This window comes from Mastomys coucha, unplaced genomic scaffold, assembly GCF_008632895.1.
Source record: "Mastomys coucha isolate ucsf_1 unplaced genomic scaffold, UCSF_Mcou_1 pScaffold15, whole genome shotgun sequence".
NCBI classification, from domain to species: Eukaryota; Metazoa; Chordata; class Mammalia; order Rodentia; family Muridae; genus Mastomys; species Mastomys coucha.
In genome coordinates, this window is record NW_022196897.1 from 111,548,523 (window position 1) to 111,571,762 (window position 23,240).

The 23,240-nt window shown below is 42.5% G+C and overlaps 1 protein-coding gene and 1 non-coding gene across 7 annotated transcripts in view; one reads left to right on the forward strand and one right to left on the reverse strand.

Annotated features, from left to right (window-relative positions):
• Window positions 1-23,240, forward strand: part of Galk2 (galactokinase 2) — a 111,357-nt gene that overhangs the window by 75,020 nt on the left and 13,097 nt on the right. For all 6 annotated transcript variants that reach the window (XM_031371764.1, XM_031371765.1, XM_031371768.1 and 3 more), the window contains one exon: window positions 5,823-6,033. In XM_031371764.1, coding sequence (XP_031227624.1) covers window positions 5,823-6,033 — 211 coding nt within the window. The remainder of the gene's footprint in view (window positions 1-5,822; window positions 6,034-23,240) is intronic.
• LOC116092653 lies at window positions 17,487-17,595 on the reverse strand. Its single transcript, XR_004119394.1, has one exon. It is a non-coding gene; the product is annotated as a U6 spliceosomal RNA (small nuclear RNA).

Consider the following 23,240-nt stretch of genomic DNA (forward strand, 5'->3'; position numbering starts at 1 on the left):
TCTCCCACTCATTCTTCCTACCCTGTTACTGGTTCTTTCCCTCTCCTCTCAAATAATTCTCCCCTCAGCTTTCATGCCACACATAATTCATTACCCTACTTAAGACATTTCTTCCTCTCCTCCCATGATCCCCTTTCTAGTTTTCAGCTTGTATGCATGCATTAAATCAATATTTTACATACAAGAAGAAACATGCATTTGTTTTCCTGTGTGTGGCTTTTTTGTTTACCATAATGTTCTGTAGCTCCATCCGTTCCCCTATAAATGCTGTTGAGATAACAGTTCTTCAACATTCACTACTCCCTTTCACCACAGCAAACATGACGAGTTCACATCACATACTGCCTCAGGGAGGGTTCTGAGCAGGCAGCAGTGCTTTGCCCCCAGTGATGGAAGAGGTAGGAATAAGCAGGTTAGGTCCCAGCATTGGTGAGGTGCCCCTCTGAGCTTCTCAGTAGGAAGCTGTGAGGAAATGACCTGCAGCCCTGACTCATAACCCCTGCTTCCAAGATACAAAGTGTGCCAGTCACAAAGGCAGCAGTGACACACTCTCTCATTAGGTTCTGTCTCTGAGCAAGTGATCTCACCCACCCTCTTCTCATCTGCAAGTCCTCTTTCTGATTCCTGAGTCAAATTTCCAAGAGCTTAAGTGGCTTTTCCATTTTGCTCCCTCCCAGCAACACAGCAGCTCATTGGTTAAGCAGCTGTGGTTGTGAGCACATGAGAGATTCCATTCTTTAATTGCAATGTACACCACTTGGCTCAGCAGACCCATTAGCTGAAATGGACGTCCGCAGAACAGCAAACTGGACTATCGCTGGAGTGAATTAGTACCCTGCCCACAGGGAACAGCGCTGTGGAGGCTCCCTTTGGGAGCAGCCTACAGGCTGCAGGCATGCCTTGCAGAGTGGTCACACAAGTCGCTGGGCAGGATGGTTTTTTCCAAGTGTCTAGGACAACATGACTGGTTCAAGTAAACGCGGAGATGGGAACTATCATAGGGAAGTGCTTTTTGTTCCCCTTCCTCTTCATTCTTTTATCTTTCACTTTCTTTTAATAATCTTTTTAAATTTAGTTTTTGAAAATGTGATACATTTATACAGTGTACTCTGATCATCTCTATCCACTACTACCAACTAGTACTCCCTTCTCTGTCTCCCCGTCTCTTTCCCAAGTTCATGCTGTCCCCTGCTTTTATTTTTTAAAATGTAATAACCATAGTCATCTAGCTGAACTTGAGGCTTCCTCCCTGCCTGCTAGTTTTCATAGTCCTGGAAGTTACTCTACAGACCACTGTGCGGGGTTTGGGGGGTGGGGACAATAAGCATTAAGTCTTACTCAGCTGTGAACTCTTTGGCCATGTCAGACAAGATTCGTCCACTGGCATATTAGTGGCACAATGGTTATGAGAGTAGCCCATCACTCTCTGATTGGCTTTGAGTCTTACTACACAAGAGAGAATTTAGACCTCGTACTGTAAATCTGGCCAAAACTCTATGGCTGAGGAAGTCAGGCTCTAGGAGTGACCTTTCTGCTGTTGTTTGGCTAAATTGTTATGATATCAAGATGCCTTCTAAAAATTCATTTAGGAGGAATTATAAATTTTATTTCCAGCCATAAGCAGAGATGCTTCTCTGCAGATGCTCATGGTTTTCAAGGTATTAAGTATATGCAACAGTTGAGTACTCAGCCCTAAACTGGACATTTATACCAATACTTCTAAGGCACAAGAGATTTTTGCTCAAGAGGAGATAGAAGGAACATAGGAACTGAAAGAAGAGGAGAAGGGCTAAGACATTTGGCACAGTCAAAGAAGTCATGACCTCAGGGCAACTTTGGCTGGCTGCAGTGGTCCTGTATAAGACTGGGCCTGTAATCAGTTAATAGATTAGGAAGGACTCATGGGGCCCTATCCTCAGGCTGAACTCTTGTTACTGCTGGTTTCTGGTGAAGAGGCAGTCGTTTTCAGGTGTGTACCCACAGAGGCTCCCACCAGGCTCCAGTGAATAGTTCCCACAGTGAATAGTTCACACAGATGATCCTAGTTAAACCCCAAGTCTCAAAGACAAAAACAAAACAAGAAAAAACAAAGACTAAAGACATGATTATGGGAGAAGGACTTGTGGGGAGTAGGGAAGTTTAATAGGACTGGGAGAGAGATTAGAGAGGCTGGGGCTACACTGATCAGAGAGACTTTATACATGTGTGAAATTGTTAAAGAACAAATTCAATAAAAGTAATAGAAAAGAGGAACAAAAACTGAAAAGAAAAAAATGATACCCTGTTCTGTGAAATAATTGAACAGCAAAACAATTGTATTGTCTCTGTTCCCAGTTCTCCTTTAAAATCATCCATTTCAAGTATATGAGCCAGGGTTTTTTTTTTTTTTTTTTAAATATGATTAACATGTTTGAAAACTTTAGCTAGTAACATTTCAGAAGTGAGCAATTCTAACCAAACTTAAAACCATCTTTTGGTAAGTCCTGCATCCTTTCTAAAAGGAAGAAAAACAGAACTAAAAAAAAATCATCAAAAAAGCAAATAACCTAATTAAAAATGAGGTACAGAACTAAGCAGAGAGTTCTCAAAAGATGAGCGATAAATGGCTGAGACACACTTAAAGAAATGTTCAGCATCCTTGGTCATTAGAGAAGTGCAGATTAAAACTACTTTGAGATTTTATCTTACTTCAGTCAGAATGGCCAAGGTCAATAAAACAAATGACATCACATGTTGGGAAGGTTGTGGGACAAGAGGAACAATTATTCATTGTTGGTGGGACTGTAAATTTGTACACCACTGTGGGAATCAGTGTGCAATTCCTCACCCAAAAATAGATCTACCTCAAGAACCAGCCATACTACTCCTGGGCATATACCCTAAAGGACTCTATATCCTACTACAGAAACAATTACTTATCTGTATTCATTGCTGCTGTAATCATAAGCGCCAGAAATTGGAAAGAGCCTAATGTCTACCAGCTGATGGATGATGAGGATGTGGCACATTTACACAACTAGATTATTAGTCAGCTTTAAGAAAAATGAAATTTTCAGGTAAATGGATTGAACTAGAAAAAAAATAATCTTGAGTTGAGGTAATCCAGACTCCAAAAGACAAATATTGTATATTTTCTCTCATATGTGGATGTGAGCTTTTAAGCTTTCAGAACCTGTGCTATGTAACCACAGAGGTCAGGTACCTAGTAAGGGACCATGGAGAACAAGAGGTTCTTCCAAGGAAGAGGAAATAAAATATAGTTTATGGAGAGATAAAGGGGAATCAAGACTGGGAGGATTAAATAGGGAAGGGAATGGATGGGGAGGGAAGAGGGGAAAGGTAAAGGAGGGAATATGGGGAGGGACAACTAACTCTAAAGGACATTTGAACAACCATATGCAGACCTACTACCATGAAGTTCCTAACGTATAGACATATATAAAAGAAACCCAAATGGACCACCAAATAATAGTGGTGACAGTGTCCCAGATAGACACTGAATGCCACCAAATAAATCCTCCAGTGTTAGGAATGTGTTACATCATGTTGAGTCACTGACTAAAGGGGTACTGTGGAACCTTCCCAAACAGCATGGGCTATTACCAACGCTATTCCTTGCACTCTACAACCTGATTGTAAGACCCTAATTCTGAAGACACTTATTTATGCCATAGAACACTTGATGAAGTACTGTTCTGGTGCCCAACTAGAAGATTCACCTCTACTAAGTAGTACTAAGGTACTAGAAGGTGCTCTAAACACTTCCAGAGGAGAAAAATAGTCATCAATATCACCCATCTTCAAACCTTGCAACCTACAACGGTGCAATAGTTGCACATATGTTACAGGAGTAGCCAACCACTTTAGAAAATTGGATTTAAGGCCTTCTCTATTTGAGATAGAGCCTATCATGGCTATTGCTAAAAGTGCCAAGAACCTGACACTAGATAGGTCATAGGCCTATGGGAAAACCTACCATTACTCTACTAAAGGAAGAGTAATTTACACTAATAAAATTTACACTAATAAAATGACTCCTAATTACATACTGCTATATCCATAGATCAGTGCTTCACTCAGCCCACATCAGAGAATTTTCATCTTGCATGAAATGCAAATTCACACAGACACCCATAACTGGACAGTATACAGAGAGTGACAGACTCAATCTTAAATGCGATGTCTTCATCCAACCCTCCTTTAAGGCTCAGGGATTATGTGGAAGAAGAGGCAGGAAGATTGTAAGAGCCAGCTGGTGGAGGACTCAAAGGAAACAAGCGTCTTCTAGATTGATGCACATATGATCTCACAGAGACTGGTAGCATGCACACGACCTGCACAGATTCAAGGTAGATAGGGTCCCAGCATTGAGAAGATAGGCGGAGTGGGCATGGGCTCCCAATCATTAACCAAGAAGCTATCCATGACTGATCCTCACTGGTGCTTATGAACCATATTCAGGAACAGGCCCCATGACCAGGAATAGTTGGCCAACACAAATGCCATGGTTTTTGTGTAGGCTTTTTGTTTCACTTGTTTTTGTTTTGCTTTGGCAGTTTTTATCTTACTGGTGGTGTTGATTTTCATTTTTGTGGGGTGTTTTGAATTTGGATGGGTAGGGAGGTGGGAAGAATCTGGGAGGAGTTTGTGGAGAGGAAAACATCAAAATAAATCATATAAATGAAGGTTTTTAAATAAAGAGAAAAAAAGCAAATCAATACAATGAAAGATCAAATCAGATGCACATTTTATTGACAACTAACATTCTATTCTTTCTGGATTTTTATTTTTGTACCTGCTGTCTTCACATCCAGACAATGAATTCTTGAGACATCAGAGGGAGAAGAGCTTTCATTATTTCTCAGTGTCAGTGGCTTAGGGATAATGAAAGAAATGGATTCTGGGTTAGGACTCCCATGACTGCACCTGATTAGGAAGATTTGATTTATTTCAGGCCTTCCATCAGATTGTGGGGCTACGTCAGGATATGATTGGAAGCCAAGCTTTTTCTGGAGGGTAAAGGAACATAGAGATGTACCAGGGACCTAATGAGGGACTTTTCATCGGATCACCAGTGAGGTTTTTATTTAAAAGGTGACATTTGACTCTAAATGCTCAGATACTTAAATTCACTAGCCATTTTCAAGACACCTATGATAAACAAGGAGTGTTTTAATAGAGTCAGCGCTCCAGAATACATCTTGGGACTAAGGTCAAATGAAGTTTGAATTGATTCCTCTGGACTTTATACAGAAGGATGAAGTATAGATAGTCTGAGTAGAGATAGAAGAGTGAAACTCTTCAAGAACAGGCCTCAGCAGTGGTTCTAAGCCTCCCTAAGGCTCTGGCCCTTTAATACAGTTCCTTATGTTGTGATATGCCCCACCCCAGCAGACAATTATTTTTGTTGTTACTTCATAACTGTAAGTATTCCACTGTTATGAATGGTAATGTGTGTGTTTTCCCGATAGTCTTAGGCAGCCACTGTGAAAGATTCTGTCAACCCCCAAAGGGGTTGCAACCCACAGGTTGGTGATTTCTGCTCAAGGGATAGAGGTGACAAACAGAAGAAACAAGAGTGAGGGATTGTGTGCCCACCCACATGCTCCAGCATGCCTTTGCAATGCATGTATTTTAGGTGACTGACGTATACAAGCATATTTAATTCCAAACATCTGACGCTACAATGCATTTCTGAGCAATAGTGGAAGATTGTATAGTTTGAATGGAAAAAAAAAAGTTCAAGTTGAATGTAACTAGTTAAAACAGAACATTAAAAATCTGAAGTAAAACTTAACCTCTATCTTGGCTTGAACTTGCAGGTCCTTGCTAAACACAAAGGCTTGCAATGGGATAATATCCTGCAGCTAGAGGAAGTGCAAAGCAAACTAGGGATTAGTCTGGAAGAGATGCTGTTGGTCACAGAGGATGCCCTTCATGCTGAACCCTACAGCCGGGAGGAGATCTGCAGGTGCCTGGGAATTAGCCTGGAGGAACTCTGCACCCAAATCCTGACTCCAAATACTCAAGATGGTGAGTCTGCTGGACAAAGAATTGCATGGCCCATTTGCTACACACAGATGGAAGTCTCCAAACTTCCCCACGGACACTACTAATTTAAAATCATGCCTTAAGGAGTTGGGAAAGTGTGTGTGTGCTTTGGCTAACTGGATTACCTAGCTTCCCACCTATTCACTTGTTAACAAACATTTTTTTTTGTGTATTCTGTGTGGCATTCTGTGTCCACAGGTAAACAGCAATTCCAGCCCTCAGGAGACTCTCAGCTCTGTAATCCCCTCTTTTTTGTGTTTATTTTTTCCTAATTGCTTTTCAGTCATATCATCAATATAAACACTGTAGGTTGGAACACTGCTCATAACTGCTCTATTACTTTGGAGGGCCAGAAGGTCTTTACTGCCTCTGTTAAAGTTTGTAGCCTGCAAAATGCAAAAATGGCAGGTTATTATTATTTTTTTTGCCAGTTGCCTTTGAACAACGCTGTTTTTACCTCATGGTCTCAGGAACAGATAGGTTATATTTTGGAGAGCCTGTCATGAAGTCTTGGAGTGGATGTTTCTCTTAGAAGGCAAGGTTTTCTATTTGTGGGAAGCTGAGGACCTGGACATCTGATTGAGATTAAATTTTGCATGAGAGGAAACTAGGGAGGAAGAGTTCGATGCAGAGTTCAACCTCAGCGCCCCGTTCCATTGTGACATTCAGTTCCACTGTACAACTGCTTACTGATCACTTGCTAGGGAATTCTGATTTTATATATTGTCTGTCTGTCTGTCTGTCTGTATGTCTATCATTTATCTATCATCTATGTGTCTATCATCTATTTATTATCTATCTGTCTGTCTGTCCATCTACCTATCTATCATCTGTCTATTTTTGTGATACTAGTAGTTGAACCCAGGCCTTCATGCATGCTAAGCAAATGCTATATCATTGCTTTATAACTCCAGGACTTAGTGCTAGATGTCCACTTGGAAGAATAGAAGAGAGAAGTCTTGCTGGCTTTACTAAGGATGTAGCAGCTACCAAGAGTTAAAGTGCAGATAAATCTGATTTTCAGTTTTTTGATACAAGACATCACTAAGTTGCCCAGAGAGGGCAACTCACCATGTAATCCAGGTTAGCCAATATAGAGTTTGGGATTCTCTCACTCCAGTCTCCAGATCTCAAATTACAGGCCTGTGCCATAAGAACTGGCACCAACGTAACTTATGACAGCTTTGTGACAAGATAAGAGGATGCTTTGAGAACAAGGGCTAAGTTTTGGTTTCTAACATTCTTTTGTCTGTTTTAGTCCAAGCTTAGACTTAGTCTCTAGAAGTGGGTAAGTATACTTGGCTGCTGGCCAAAGCAAGCCTATCACCTGTTTTTGTAAGAAGTTTTTGCTAGACCACAGTGATGTATTTGCTATGGTTCTTTGGTTTTACAAGAGCTGAGTATGATAGAGACTGAGTAACCACAAAACCCGAGATATTTCCTATTTGGCCCTTTGTAGGAAAAGCTAGCCGATTCTTACTCCAGTAAAGCAGATGACTCAAGTTTTCTCCATTTTGCCATGAAAAGAGGCATAATGGAGTTTTCCTCCTAAGAGCAACTGCAATGTACATGAACAGGGCTTAGTGCTACAGAGATGAGTGTGGCCATGGAGGTCCACTTGGGCGATCAGAAAATAGAAGTCTCACTGGCTTTACTAAGGATGTAACAGCTACCAAGAGTTGAAGAGCAGATAAATCTCAGGCAGAGCATGAAGAGGGCTCCATGCCAGAGAAGTGAGTGCTTGGAACTAATGCCTGCATTGGAGAGCGGTGTGCTGGGAGGCAGAGCCACAGACCCACCTCACCAAAGCCTTCAGAATCATGCCATACATATGTGTGCTTCCTATGTGCATTTTTCCTCATATATTGGATATAGATTTAACAAATAGACGTGACACTGAAACTGAAGAGGAGGAGAAGTACCAGCAGGATGATAGATAGGAGAGGGTAGTGAGGGGCCGGTATGAGCAAAGCACAGTGACAAGCATTTAGGAAAATGTCATAAGGGAGCTTTAACATTTTAAAGTTTATTAAATGAAGAAGTTGAGTAGAGCATTGGAAGGTAAAATACACAGTGGCTCTGACTTAATCTTTTGACCCAAACCATTGTCTAATTTAACCTGGCAGATAGACTGGAGCCAGTAGGATGCAGTCTCTGCCTTCCAGTGACTCAGGATGTCACAGGGTAATTGCCACATAACAAGTCTGCCAGGAACTTGCTAGAATCAGGATGTTTAACAGGAGCCTTGGAACCTGGGAGCCTGGGAGCCTGGAGGAGTTGGAAGGAGATGGGTGGCTTTAGTTCAGAAGGAGACTTGAATTTGGGCTGTCTCCTGTAGAAAAGCTGTGGACTCCCCAGCCTGAGAGTGTGCTAGGCAACTGTAGATGGAGTAGAGGCCGAACGGAGATAAGGAGACTCCAGGGGTTGAGTATTGGCAAGCGTGTGCCAGGAGGCACAGTGTGCAGTGAAAGGTAGCCATCCTGTGGGCATGGATTGGCATGGATTCATAAACTAGGTCACTACCCTACATTGAATAGATAAAGCATCAGTGAGGGCTAGCCTCTCAGGACAGCAAAGGAAAATTCAGCTGGAGATGTTAGGGGAGGGAGGGAGAGAGAAAGGGATGGAGAAAGGGATGGAGAAAGGGAGGGAGGAAGGGAGAAAGGGATGGAGAAAGGGAGAGAGGGAGAGATGGAGGGAAGGGAAGAGAAGGGAAGGGAAAGGGAGGAGAGGGACGGCATGAACAATCTGGGACGTTAAGGATGTCATATGAGAAGCAATTAGGGGTGACAAAGTGACAAATTAATTTTTTTTCTGTTGCCTTTTTCCTCTAGTGCAGAACAAAGATGCAGAACAGGTGCATATCTAAATGAAATGATACAGTTTGAGAGTCTCTGGTGAAGAGGTGAGGGATTCGGCAGTGCGATGATGCTCTTGTTTTGGTTTTCTATGATGAGCTTTGCTGAAGCCCCAGAGTCCTTGGGGACTCCCCACTCCCTGACTGCTTCAACATGCTTCATCTCATGGCAACCCTTGTCTCTTCTGTCCTATCCACCTCTTGAGCCTAAGCAGAGCATGAGGGCAGTGTTGCCTGGGGTAGCCCATGTCCTTACTGCTCAGAAGTCTTGCCTCAGGCTGGTAGTTGCAAATAACACTGTTTTTCTTATGCATGTTACTCTTTTTTTGAGAAAAAAAATAACCTTTATGGAAAGCTCAATAAAATCCAAGCTTTCCCCTGAGACTCTCTATCACCCCCAAGAGTTTTTCCATGTTTGTTTTCTCTTTCTGTATCTCTCTGTTGTTTCTCCTTCTACCATTATTTGAAATAACTTGATTTCCCAAACTCCTTGGAAAATATAGAAGAAAATTGATGATTAATATTATTAAATATATAAAGTATTCCCTTAAAGGAAAATATTTTATAAAAAATGATGACTGGGGTCTGAACCTGTGCCCTGAGCAGACCTTGGGTGCTGGCTCTGTACCCAGTCCCAAAACACCCAGAGGGAGCCCAGGATCACAGGAGAGGCCACATCTGCCCCAACGCCCGGAGTAACTGGGACCACCAGGATAATCAAATAAGAACACAAATACCAGCCCAGGCTACTATACCCAGCAAAACTCTCAGTTAATGTAGATGGAGAAACCAAGACATTCCATGACAAAACCAAATTTATAAAATATCTTTCCACAAAGCCAGCCCTACAAAGGATAATAGATGGAAAATTCCAACACAAGGAGGGAAACTACACCTACAAAAAGCAAGAAAATAATCTTCTTTCAACAAACCCAAAAAGAAGCTAGCCAAACAAACATAATTTCACCTCTAACAACAAAAATAACAGGAAGTAACAATCACTTTTCCTTAATATCTCTTAACATCAATGGACTCAATTCCCCAATAAAAAGATATAGACTAACAGACTGGATATGTAAACAGGAATCAGCATTTTGCTGCATACAGGAAACGCACCTCAGTGACAAAGACAGATACTACCTCAGAGTAAAAAAAGGCTGGATAACAATTTTCCAAGCAAACAGTCCCAAGACACGAGCTGGAGTAGCCATTCTAATATCAAATAAAATCTACTTTCAACCAAAAGTTATCAAAAAGTATAAGGAAGGACACTTCATACTCATCAAAGGAAAATTCTACCAGGAAGAACTCTCAGCATCTATGCTCTAAGTGCAAGGGTACATACATTCATAAAGAAACTTTACTAAAGCTCAAAGCACACATTGCACATCACACAATAATAGTGGGAGACTTCAATACCCACTCGCATCAATGGACAGATCATGGAAACAGAAACTAAACAGAGACACAGTGAAACTAACAGAAGTTATGAACTAAGTGGATCTAGCAGACATCTATAGAACATTTCATCCTAAAACAAAAGAATATACCTTCTTCTCAGCACCTTATGGAACCTTCTCTAAAATTGACCATATAATTGGTCACACAAAAGGCCTCAACAGATACAAGATGATTGAAATAATCCCATACATCCTATCAGAACACCACGGACTAATGCTGATCTTCAATAACAACAAAAACAACAGAAAGCCCACATACACATGGGAGCTGAACAACGCTCTACTCATGATAACTTGGTCAAGGAAAAAATAAAGAAAGAAATTAAAGACTTTTTATAATTTAGTGAATATGAAGGCAAAACATACCCAAACTTATGGGACACAATGAAAGAAGTGGTAAGAGGAAAACTCATAGCTCTGAGTACCTCCAAAAAGAAACTGGAGAGCATACACTAGCAGCTTGACAGCACATCTGAAAGCTCTTAGAACATAAAAGAAGCAAGTACACCCAAGAGGAATAGGTGGCAGGAGATAATCATACTCAGGGCTGAAATCAACCAAGTAGAAACAAAAAGAACTATACAAAGAATCAACAAAACCAGGAGCTGGTACTTTGAGAAAATCAACAAGATAGATAAACCCTTAGCCAGACTAACCAGAAGGCACAGAGACAAATTAACAAAATCAGAAATGAAAAGGAGACATAACAACAGAAACTGAGGAAATTTGAAAAATCATAAGGTCCTACTACAAAAGCAAAAACAACAAAACTGGAAATGGCCAACTTTCTAGAAAGATAACAGGTACCAAAGTTAAATCAGGATCAGATAAACCATCTAAAAAGTCCCATAACCCCTAGAGAAATAGAGGCAGTCATTAAATGTCTCCCAACCAAAAAAACCCCCAGAACCAGATGGTTTTAGTCCAGAATTCTATCAGACCTTCAAAGAAGCCCTAATACCGATACTCTTCAAACTATTCCATGAAATAGAAACAGAAAGAACACTACCCAATTCGATCTATGAAGCTACAATTACGTTTATACCTAAACCACACAAAGACCCAACAAAGAAAGAGAACTTCAGACCGATTTCCCTTATGATTATCAATGCAAAAATATTCAATAAAATTCTTGAAAACCATGGGCTGGTGAGATGGCTCAGCCGTTAAGAGCACTGACTGCTCTTCCAAAGGTCCTGAATTCAGATCCCAGCAACTATATGGTGGCTCACAACCATCCATGATGAGATCTGACACCCTCTTTTGGTGCGTCTGAAGACAGCTACAATGTATTACGCTGTAGCAAGCAGGGCGGAGCAAGCAGAGGTCCTGAGTTCAATTCCCAACAACCACCTGATGGCTCATGGCCATCTGTACAACTACAGTGTACTCATACACATAAAATAAATAAATCTTAAAAAAAATTCTTGTAAACCAAATCCCAGAACACATCAAAATGATTATCCACCACAATCCAGTAGGTTTCTTCCCAGGAAGGCAAGGATGGTTCAATATACTGAAATTCATCGACATAATCCACTATATAAACAAACTCAAAGAAAAAAAACCATATGGTCATTTCATTAGATGCTAAGAAAGCATTTGACAAAATTCAACATTCCTTCATGGTAAAAGTCTTGGAAAGATCAGGAATTCAAGGCCCATACCTAAACATAGTAATAGCAATATATACTAAACCAGTAGCCAACATCAAACTAAGTGGAGAGAAACTTTAAACAATCCCTCTAAAATCAGGGACTAGAGAAGGCTGCCTACTCTCTCCCTATCTATTGAGTATAGTACTTGAATTTCTAGCTAGAGTAATTAGACAACAAAAGGAGGTCAAAGGGATAAAAATTGGAAAGGAAGATGACAAAATATCACCATTTGCAGATGATATGATAGTATACTTAAGTGATCCCCAAAATTCCACCAGAGAACTCCTACAGCTGATAAACAACTTCAGCAAAGTGGCTAGATATAAAATTAACTCAAACAAATCAGTAGCCTTCCTATCCTCAAAGGATAAATGGGCTAAGAAAGAAATTAGGGAAACGACACCCTTCACAATAGTCACAAACAATACCATATATCTTGTTGTGACTCTGACCAAACAAGTAACAGATCTGTATGACAAGAACTTCAAGTCTCTGAAGAAAGAAATTGAAGAAAACCTCAGAAGATGGAAAGATCTCCCATGCTTGTGTATTGATAGGATTAATATAGTAAAAATGGCCATCTTGCCGAAAGCAATCTACAGATTCAATGCCATCAAAATTTCAACTCAATTCTTCATAGAGTTAGAAAGAGCAATGCTCAAATTCATTTGGAATAACAAAAAACACAGGATAGCAAAAACTGTTCTCAACAATAAAAGAACTTCTGGGGGAAATCACCATCCCTGACCTCAAGCTGTACTACAGAGCAATCGTGATAAAAACTGCATGGTATTGGTACAGTGATAGGTAGATCAATGGAATAGAATTGAAGACTCAGATATGAACCCACACACCTATGGTCACTTCATCTTTGACAATAAGCTAAAACCATCCAGTGGAAAAAAGACAGCATTTTCAACAAATGGTGCTGGTTCAACTGTTGGTCAACATGTAGAAGAATGCAAATTGATCTATTCTTATCTCTCTGTACAAAGCTCAAGTCCAAGTGGATCAAGGACCTCCACATAAAACCAAATACACTGAAACTAAGAGAAGAGAAAGAGGGGGGAAGCCTCATACACATAGGCACAGGGAAAACTCCTGAACAGAAAGAACACCAATGGCTTATACTCTAAGATCAAGAATCGACAAATGGGACCTCATAAAATTGCAAAGCTTCTGTAAGGCAAAGGACACTGTTAATAAGACAAAATGGCAACCAACAGATTGGAAAAAGATCTTTACCAGTTTTACATCTGATAGAGGGCTAATATACAAAGAACTCAAGAAGTTAGACTCCAGAGAACCAAATAACCTTATTGAAAAATGGGGAACAGAGTTAAACAGAGAGAATTCTCAATTGAGGAAACTCAAATGGCTGAGAAGCACCTAATGAAATGTTCAACATCTGTAGTCATCAGAGAAATGTAAATCAAAACGATCCTGAGATTCCAACTCACACCAGTCAGAATGGCTAAGATCAAAAACTTAGGTGGCAGCAGATACTGGCAAGGATGTGGAGAAAGAGGAACACTCCGCCATTGCTGGTGGGATTGCAAGCTGGTACAACCACTCTGGAAATCAATCTGACTGTTTCTCAGAAAATGCTCCATGATGTTCATAGCAGCCTTATTTATAATAGCCAGAAGCTAGAAGTAACCCAGACGTCCCTCAACAGAGGAGTGGATACAGGAACACTCTATCCCATCCTCCCTCAACCTGCTTCTATGAGGGTGCCCCCCTACCCACCCACCCACCCACTCCCACCTCCCTGCCCTGGCATTCCCCTATGGGAACATCAAACCTTCACAGAACTAAGGGCCTCTCCTCCCATTGATGCCCAACAGGGCCATCCTATGCTACATATGCAGTTGGGCCATGGATCACTCCATGTGTACCCTTTGGTTGGTGGTTTAGTCTCTGGGACTAAATTTGGTACATTTACACGATGGAGTACTACTCAGCTATTAAAAATAATGACTTCATGAAATTCTTAGGCAAATGGATGGAAGTTAAAAATATCCTGAGTGAGGTAACCGAGTCACAAAAGAACACACATGGTATGCACTCACTGACTAAGTGGATATTAGCCCAAAAGCTCGTAATGCCCAAGCTACAATTCCAGACCATATGAAGCTCAAGAAGAAGGAAGACCAAAGTCTAGATACTTCAGTCCTTAGAAGAGAGAACAAAATATACACAGGAGGAAATACAGAGACAAAGTGTGGAGCAGAGAGTGAAGGAAAGACCATCCAGAGACTGCCCCACCTGAGGATCCATCCCATATACAGTTACCAAACAGGACACTATTTTGGATGCCAGGAAGTACTCGCTGATAGGAGCTTGATATAACTGTCTCCTGAGAGGCTCTTCCAGAACCTGAAAAATACAGAGGTGAATATTTGCAGCCAACCATTGGACTAAGCACGAGGTCCCCAATGGAGGAGCTAGAAAAAAGACTGGAGGAGCTGAAGGGGTTTGCAACCCCATTGGAAGAACAACAATATCAACCAACCAGATCCCCCAGAGCTCCCAGGGATTAAGCCTTCAACCAAGGAGTTCACATGGCTCCAGCTGCATATGTAGCAGAGTATAACCTTGCCATGCATCAATGGGAGGAGAGGCCCTTAGTCATGTGAAGGCTTGATGTCCCAGTGTAGGGGAATGCCAGGGCAGGGAGGCAGGAGTGGGTGGGTGGGTGGGTAGGGGGGCACCCTCATAGAAGCAGGTTGAGGGAGGATGGGATAGGGTGTTTCCGAGAGGGGGGGGAAACCGGGAAAGGGGATAATATTTGAAATGTAAAAAAAATATATATATATCCAATAAAAGAAAAGAAAAGAAAAAAAGATGAGTGCTTGCTTCATTTTACCTCCATCCAAACTAAGGGTTCCACTTCCTCTGTGTGTCCCTTCCTATACTGTTGTACTGATGATTTACTAACACTAAACTAAGGGTTCCACTTCCTCTGTGTGTCCCTTCCTATACTGTTGTACTGATGTATTCAGTATGTGCAGAGACCATTAAAATTCAACATACACTCTGAACGAAAATCCTAAAATCCTTTAGGTGTTTGAAATGGCTGCAGACTAACACTAATTACTTAAGACTAGTTAAGTATTTGCTAGATACTGAATACATTGGTGATTATCTAGGTACAAGTATTCATGATTTGGGGTCCTGGAAGCTCAGAGGTTACTCTTACTTCAGAGGGCTGTTTTGCAAGGCATGATGAAAGGGAAAGATGCAAGAAGCTGGCAGAAATGTGTACAGTACTAAGCACAGGGCAGTGGCAATTACACACATCAGGACACAGAGATCTGTGGAGAAGGTGGGCCCTGAGGTACGAATGGCCTGGGTAGCTTGGGTTCAGTTTATCAAAGGGAGAATTAACTGGGAGCGTTTGTTTTGGGAGTGTCAAACGCTCTGAGTTGGGATGTAGTGGCTGAGTGGCTGCACTGTGGTGAACTGGACACCCGTTTCATTGCTTGCACGACTAGCTTTACCTGTGATCACACACTTGCAAAGTACTGACCCATTGCTGTCCTGTTTGGATTTTGGTCCAAGGCAATACTCATGACTTTTTGTCATGTACATGGCCCTGGCATGAGGTTCTTTATGAGGAAAGCTAGAGCTGATGAGCAGCAACAGCAACTGAGCACTTACAGATACAAGACGGCTTACTTTACGGTTCATATTCTTCACACATACCTAATCTTCTGTGATTCTCATCTTGAGGCAAATGATAATTTCTGTTGCAGATGAGGAAACTGAGGAGGGGACATAGCCTGTTACAAGAAGAGGCTGAGTGAACCCAGCCCTATTCTCTGACTTCATCCCATACTCCTTCAGTATGGAACTCGATGTTTGAAAGTGGCCCTGGGACATGGTGACTGCTTTTTATCAAGCACAGTTCTCTGCACTTGGCTTCATGAAAGGCTTTTTAGTTCATCAGTCTTGAAGAGCACATGGGTAGCAGCACTCACTCTAGGTGCCCGGTGCCCAGTGCCCAGTGTAAGCACTTACATTGCTTCAGCTATCATCGAATCTGTCCCCAAGTACCATTTAACAACGATACTGGGGATAAATGACGAGAGACTTAGAAGATGATTTTTATTCTTCCATTTAGCAAATTATCAACAGAGGGACTGTTTTTTAAGCACTGCACCTGATCAGCCCTGACAGTACAGTCCTCATTTAACTTAGGATTTTTTTGGGGGGGGGAAGACAATAATAATAGTAATAATGATGATGATGATGATGATAATAATGATATAAAAATACCTGATGAATATGCTACTTAAATCTCAAATAGGTATTGATTTTTCCTTTGTGTCTCTCTCATTTGTATTCTCTTAAGTTTCCCTCCTATAATTTCCTTCTATTAATTTGTAGAACAAAGCAAAGGCAGTAATCTGCCTCTCCACATGTTTTGACGAAGCAGAACAGGCTGACTGTAGGCACATGTGGCATTGCTTCTCAGCCTCTCTTTGACATTGTATTGCTCACACATCTCCTTGATTCCCTCTGCTCCTTGATATGGTGTCTCTCACTTTTCCAAGAACCAAGTTGTAGAGAAATTCTGGGAAGTTAGTGAGGAGGCACTTTTTTTTCCAAGAAATAGACAAAAAAAAAAAATGTTAAATGTGGCCCATCCAAGGGGCTTTCGAGGAACAGGAACAAGATGGTGTTTGTTGAGACCGTGCAGGTTTGAGAAATCCTACTAGGTTCTGGGAGCAAAGAAGCCTCAATCCCTTCCCCCAGCCAGCATGGTGACTACAGATGGAAAGGGATGCAGGATCATAAGGCTGTGCAGAGGTGAAGAGCTGTCTCTGACTGCCTTGGAGAACTCCATGGAAGCTGGTGTCTGGGCTGGTCCTGAAAGAAGTTCAAGGGCTCTTTCCAGAATGAGTGTTGGGTATGGATGCTGGACACCCTCTCTGGGACTCTGTGGACAGTGGAATGAACACTTCAAGTAGGGTGAAGAAAGTGTCACATCCTCTAGCCAGAAGTAACAAAGGGCTGAAGGCACAGAGAGCCTTCATTTGTTGGATAGTGGGAAATATGCTAGAATTTCATGGATTGAAATATTCAAAAAGGTGAGTCTAGGCTGATTAGCAATGAGAAGGAATGCAAGTGGAAGGTGATACAATGGTCCAGACATGGGAGGGTGCGAATCCAAAGACTATAGACTGGGAAGAGGGGAGAGGTATCTGCCATGTGATGGGGACATATGTATTGCTAGCGTGTCACATGCAAGTTGAGAGTGACTGTAGCAAAAGCTTGAAGGCTAGAGAAGGAAGCCTCATAAAGCTGACAGTGCTGGCTCCTACAGAGCTTTACACATGTGGGTGTTATTACTCACCGTAGGCAAAGTGGCATTATGCTATGGGTTTTAAACTATTCACAAATGCCTCTTGGCATGCAGTTTTCCACAGATTAATGTGGCTTTTTTTTTTTTTTGTAAATATGGAACGCTTCACGAATTTGCGTGTCATCCTTGCACAGGGGCTATGCTAATCTTCTCTGTATCGTTCCAATTTTTTAGTATATGTGCTGCCGAAGCGAGCACGGCTTTTTTTTTTTTTTTGAAGTGCGTGTATACTTTTTTTCATTGGTGGTTTTGCTTTTTAAAAGCAGGTAGTTAAATATTTAAATATAAATGCTAATTTAATTTAGTCTTTGCAGCATGGGAATGATGTACTAATGCGACTGAAAACAGCAGTCTGTTTTGTGTGGCTTTGACCATTTCATAAATTTCATATTTATGAAAAATATTATTACTAGGAAAATAAATTTAAAACCACAGTCCTACTTCAATAGGGATTATATAGTGTTTTTCCATTATATGCTTCAGTGGTACAAAGAGTCAATGCCTCTGAGGAGGGAATTCCAACTTTGCTTCGTGAGAAACATGGGGCATGGAGAGGCATGTTTGCAGTCTGCAGCATCTACCTCTGAACTTCTGTTCTGTGCTGCAGAGAACTCAACCAATGGCATGCAGCTTCACAGCCAAACAGTGGAAAGTATTCTGGGGGAATGAGAGTCTTCTTTCAGACCAGCACATTAATTCATTTTGTTTTAATTATCCTGATATTAAGTCCTCATCTAGGCTCTAGATGATATCACCTTTTAGCTTACCCACTAGGGGACAACAGCTTGAGTTCTCTTGTGCTCCTATGCTTTATGCTCTTGGTCAGTAGGGGACAACATAAAGGGACGCCACACTGAGAAGGGCCAGTTTCCCCTTAGATGGCAGCAGACCAGGTCTGCAGCCAATTCTGGAAATGCCACTCAGGTACAGAGGAATGGATTTCATGTGTAACTCAGTTGTAGAACACTTGCTTAATGTGCATGAGGCCCTGGGTTCAACCCCAACCCTGCGAGATAACGAAAGGCCAGATACACATAGGTCAGAGCAGCAGGAGCACACGAGGGAGCCTTGAGGTTGAACTGTGAGTGAGGCTGCCATGGTGCTCGCTGGGGTAAGAGGCAGACAGATGCTGAGGGCTCCTGACACCTTTCCCACCTCTGGAATCTCTGCAGTCACTGTGGATGAGCTGGAGGGCCTTGCCTGCTTTATGGTAATCTGAGTGTTAGATCTCACTCTTTGGGGTCAGAGGTAAGCAAAGGTGCTAGGCCCTTCCTGCCTTGCTCAACTGTAGCCATGTCTGGGCTTTTGACTATCTAACACTGTCTAAGTGTCTGCAGAGCGGTGTTATATCAGACAACTTCCTGTGGAATGACATGCACAGTGCTTCTCACTGTCTACCCTATCTCTTGATCACTGTCTACTTTTCCCACATTCTAACAGAGAGCAGGCTATGTAGATAACCCTAAAGATTTTAAAGATTTTGTGAGCTCACCAATCCCACCCACCCAGGCATTTGTGGTGATGTTAACCCCAATGGAGACAATACTCAAAAGATGAGAGGGTCAGAGTGATAGCTTTTGTCTCTATTCTTCCTGAGACAATTCTCTTCTGTGGTATAACCTGCCAGGGGACTGGGCTTGGCTACCTCATGCATGGTGTGCTATTCACATCTGCTTCTCATGTGATGTCACTTCTCTGACTCACAGAGAGCCGTGTCCCTGACCCCACTCTCTGTCCTAGGCTCTGCTTTCAGGTTCACCTAGACCAGATGCCCACTCGACTTTGCACCTTCCCTCAGCTGTGCCTTTGCTCCTGGTACCTTTATGGTTCATCTTTCATGATTTTTTTCTCCAGTAGACTCAACTCCTGAGAGTGAAGAGCACCCCTGCTCCATTTGTTATTAGTGGTTCTTTAGTTTTAGAACTGACACAGTGGATCTTTAACAGTGTTCGGGACATAAGACATGAGCGCTGTCCTCACATATTTGAAAGGCTTCATTGTGTTTGTGTGTCTGGGAAATACAAACTTACCAAAGTTAGAGGATGACCTAACATAATTCAGTACAGAGCTAACCATGTGCCTGGGGGTGGACATTTAGTTGTAACAGTTATAGTAGCCTGCTCTGTCATGACAAACCACTCCAGGAGAAGGCTTGACTGCTCTCTTCCCTCTGCCATGACTTACAGATGCAGAGGGTCACACACAGCCCCTGTAAAGGATGGGAAGACCGGTACCCAATTCCTGTACTTCCTTTCATGTGGACATAGGGCATGCACACTTAATTCCCTAGCACTCGGGTGTGCATCAGACTGCCTCCCTGGTGAGTGCTGGGATGTTGTCTTCTCAGTTCCAGACAGTGGTTAGTATGCAGGCAGTGGGTCCAGAACACACACCCAATTTTTCCAAAGGAAAACAGAAATCTTGATTTTTGTGTAAATTTCTCAATTCGAAAATATTGTGTAGGCCCAGAAAACCATGTAGGCTGAGGCCCGAGGGTTAATCTTCAAGTCTGTGTACCAGGTCCAGCAGAGGCTGTTAATATGGAAAGTAAGGGTGACCACCTGGAGAGACTTCTCCAAGTCATAGTTCTGTGTATGCCTCCTTCACTCTCAGGGTGGCCTGGGTTGTTGTGTCCTCAAAGTGGGGAAGCTCTATGGCTCAGGTCCCTGCCTACAGTGCTGGCAGGGCTGGCCTGCTGCTCCAGGCTACACACTCAGCCATTTAAAAGACTTTGTATTTATTTTTTTAGAGAGAGAGACAGAGAGACAGAGAGACAAAGAGAGAGGAGAGAGAGAGACAGAGAGACAGAGAGACAGAGAGACAGGGAGGGAGGAAAAAAAGAGAGACAGAGAGATTGAGATTGTGTGTGTGTGAGCATCTGCATGTGTGTACAGTGCCTGTGAAGGCTAGAAAATGGTATTGAATCCTCTGGAACTGCAGTTGCAATACTTATGAGCTGCCCAGCATGGGTGCTGGATGCAGACAGTTCTGGAAGAGCAGCAACTGCTCTAACCACTGAGCAAACTCTCCCGTCCCCACAACCATATGCTTTTTAAAGGCAGAAAGTGGGCAACATGCCTTTTCTACAGAGATTACTTAAAATAGAAAAAGAAGTTTATTTCCATTATCTGCTTTCTGTTTCTTTTTTTAAAACATAATTTGTTTTAGAAGTTGCACATTTATGAAACCATGTATGACATAACTCACTATCAGTCATCTGTGATGATAGGGCTTAGCGTTGGAGATTCAAGTTGACTGGCTGCCTCTACAAAGTATAGCCACAAATTCCTCCAACTCACTGGAGATACTAGAGGTGGATCCTCTCTGTGTTCCCTATGGTAACCGTCCTGTATCTGTTTATTCAGCCTGTTTTCAATTGAAGTTCTGTGAAAAGGACAAGCAGCAAAAAGATTTAGCCAACACTTCTGAACCTCCAGCTGTGCACCCAATCCTCATCTACCTGGGGCAACGTGGGAAAATGAAAAGGGAGGCTTGCTACTCTAGTTGAAGGAAGTTGTGTAAGTCAGTGATCACACAGGCAAACAAGATACAGACTGCATAGTGACGGTGTGAGAATAAGCCGGAGTGAAGAGCGTATGCTTGTTGGGGAGGAACTGTTCTACATTGGAGCTGAGGGAAGTTGTTCTTGAAGCTGTGATGATCTCTGAGCTGAGTGACAAGAAGGGACCAGTGTGAAGATCACAGAGGAGGCCTCACCTTGACAAGGGAACGGATGAGGCTTGTGTTCTAGGGAGATGGAGGATGAGGGGGGAAATTAGAAGCCACATTCAAAGCTAGCAAACAATTTATCATACCTATGAAAGTTTATCAGTAACTAAATGAGATATTTATTTGCAGTTCACTTAGATGTCAGAGTTGGTACTGGGATTTTAGAACTTGATCCCATAACTAAGGTGAACCGTTCTAAGACTGAGGTTGTTACCATGCTCAGAAACCTCTATTTTTTTTCCCTGGGGTAGGAAAGGTTCTGAGTGGTGTAGGAACCATACCGAATGTCACGGTTTGAAGGTGTGAAACCTTCACACCTCTTTATCCTTTAGGGGTTCCGAGAGCTATGGAGAGATGTCTAACTGATATAGCATGTCAGATGCTCTTCTGTGTTTGGTATCTGGACACCAGAGCTCAGTGAACATAGAACAAGCTAGAACTCTGGCTCCAGAGGGCAGTTGTGACACCCAACCAACCAAGAACTGCTTCCCTCCTGAAGGTAGTCTGCGAATCTGCTGGAGCCTTGGGCTTGATCATAATGCCATGAGTGAAAACAGATGCCCCTCTGCCCTCTCCCTTGCCATCTGAGTTACTGCTATTGAGGGGTAGGAGCTATGGCACACACATACACACACACACACACACACACACACACACGCACACGCACACGCACACGCACGTGCACGTGCACACACCACTCTTCAGAATGCCCAGCAAAAGGCCTGTTAGACACTCCCACTGAGAGGGCTTGCTAACAATTGTCCAGGAGACACAACAGTGGCCAGGACTGTGGGGTGTGGTAGTGTGTGGCACACTCCTCTCAGACTGTTTTTTATCACAGTGAAAGCACCTAAGGGCTTAATAAAGAAAACCTCTGTGGATGCTTTTATGTCAAGAACATTCACTTATGGAGAAGATCTAATGCTAACAGAGTGTGCTGTTAGACAGGGAGGTAAAAATAGTCTCCCTAGTGGAGTACACTGAGTTTTCTTAAGGATGTGCCCCTGAGATATGCACAGATGTGACACTCTAGGATGTCAGAAGCACTGTGAGAGATGTTCTAGGAAGGATGACTGAATATGCGTGAGTGTGTGTGAGGTTTTAAACTATGCATTTATGCTTGGGGAATTTCATGCAAGGCTTTTTATCTTATCTGCCCCTCTCTTCTCTTTCCCTCTCCAACTCCTCCCAGATACTGTGCCCAGTCATGTTCTCCTCCCAAGTTTGTATCCCTCTCCCCTTTATATAACCCACTGAGTCCAATTAGTGCTGTCTAGTTGCACATGAGCATACAAGTAACCTACCAGAGAGGCCATACCCTGGCTTAGGGAGGGAGAGTCAGCTCTCTTCCAGGATGGTGGCCTTTTGTTTGAAAACCAACTGAAATTTAAGTGGGAACACCTGAAAAAACTGAACCAAGGTCTGGCTACATAAGACCTTGGAGAAGCCAGGGTAATTGTGTTAGGTTGATAATGACAGTGTATCCTTATTTTATGAAGGGTTATAGTTAAATAGGTAAGGAGAAAATTTAGGTCATGTATAATCTTTCTGAAATGCTTCATCATGATAGCAGTTGACATAGATAAGGACTGCCTGTCTGGTGTATTCTCCACTGTGTGCTGGTGTATTCTCCACTGTGTGCTGGTGTATTCTCCACTGTGTGCCGCTGTATTCTCCACTGTGCTGGTGTATTCTCCACTGTGCTGGTGTATTCTCTACTGTGTGCCGCTGTAACTCCACTGTGCTGGTGTATTCTCCACTGTGTGCTGCTGTATTCTCCACTGTGTGCTGGTGTATTCTCCACAGTGTGCCGCTGTATTCTCCACTGTGCTGGTGTATTCTCCACTGTATGCCGCTGTATTCTTCACTGTGCTGGTGTATTCTCCACTGTGCTGGTGTATTCTCCACTGTGTGCTGGTGTATTCTCCACTGTGCTGGTGTATTATCCACTGTGTGCTGGTGTATTCTCCACTGTGTGCCGCTGTATTCTCCACTGTGTGCTGGTGTATTCGCTACTGTGTGCTGCTGTATTCTCTACTTTGTGCCGGTGTATTCTCCACTGTGTGCCGCTGTATTCTCCACTGTGTGCTGCTGTATTCTCCACTGTGTGCTGG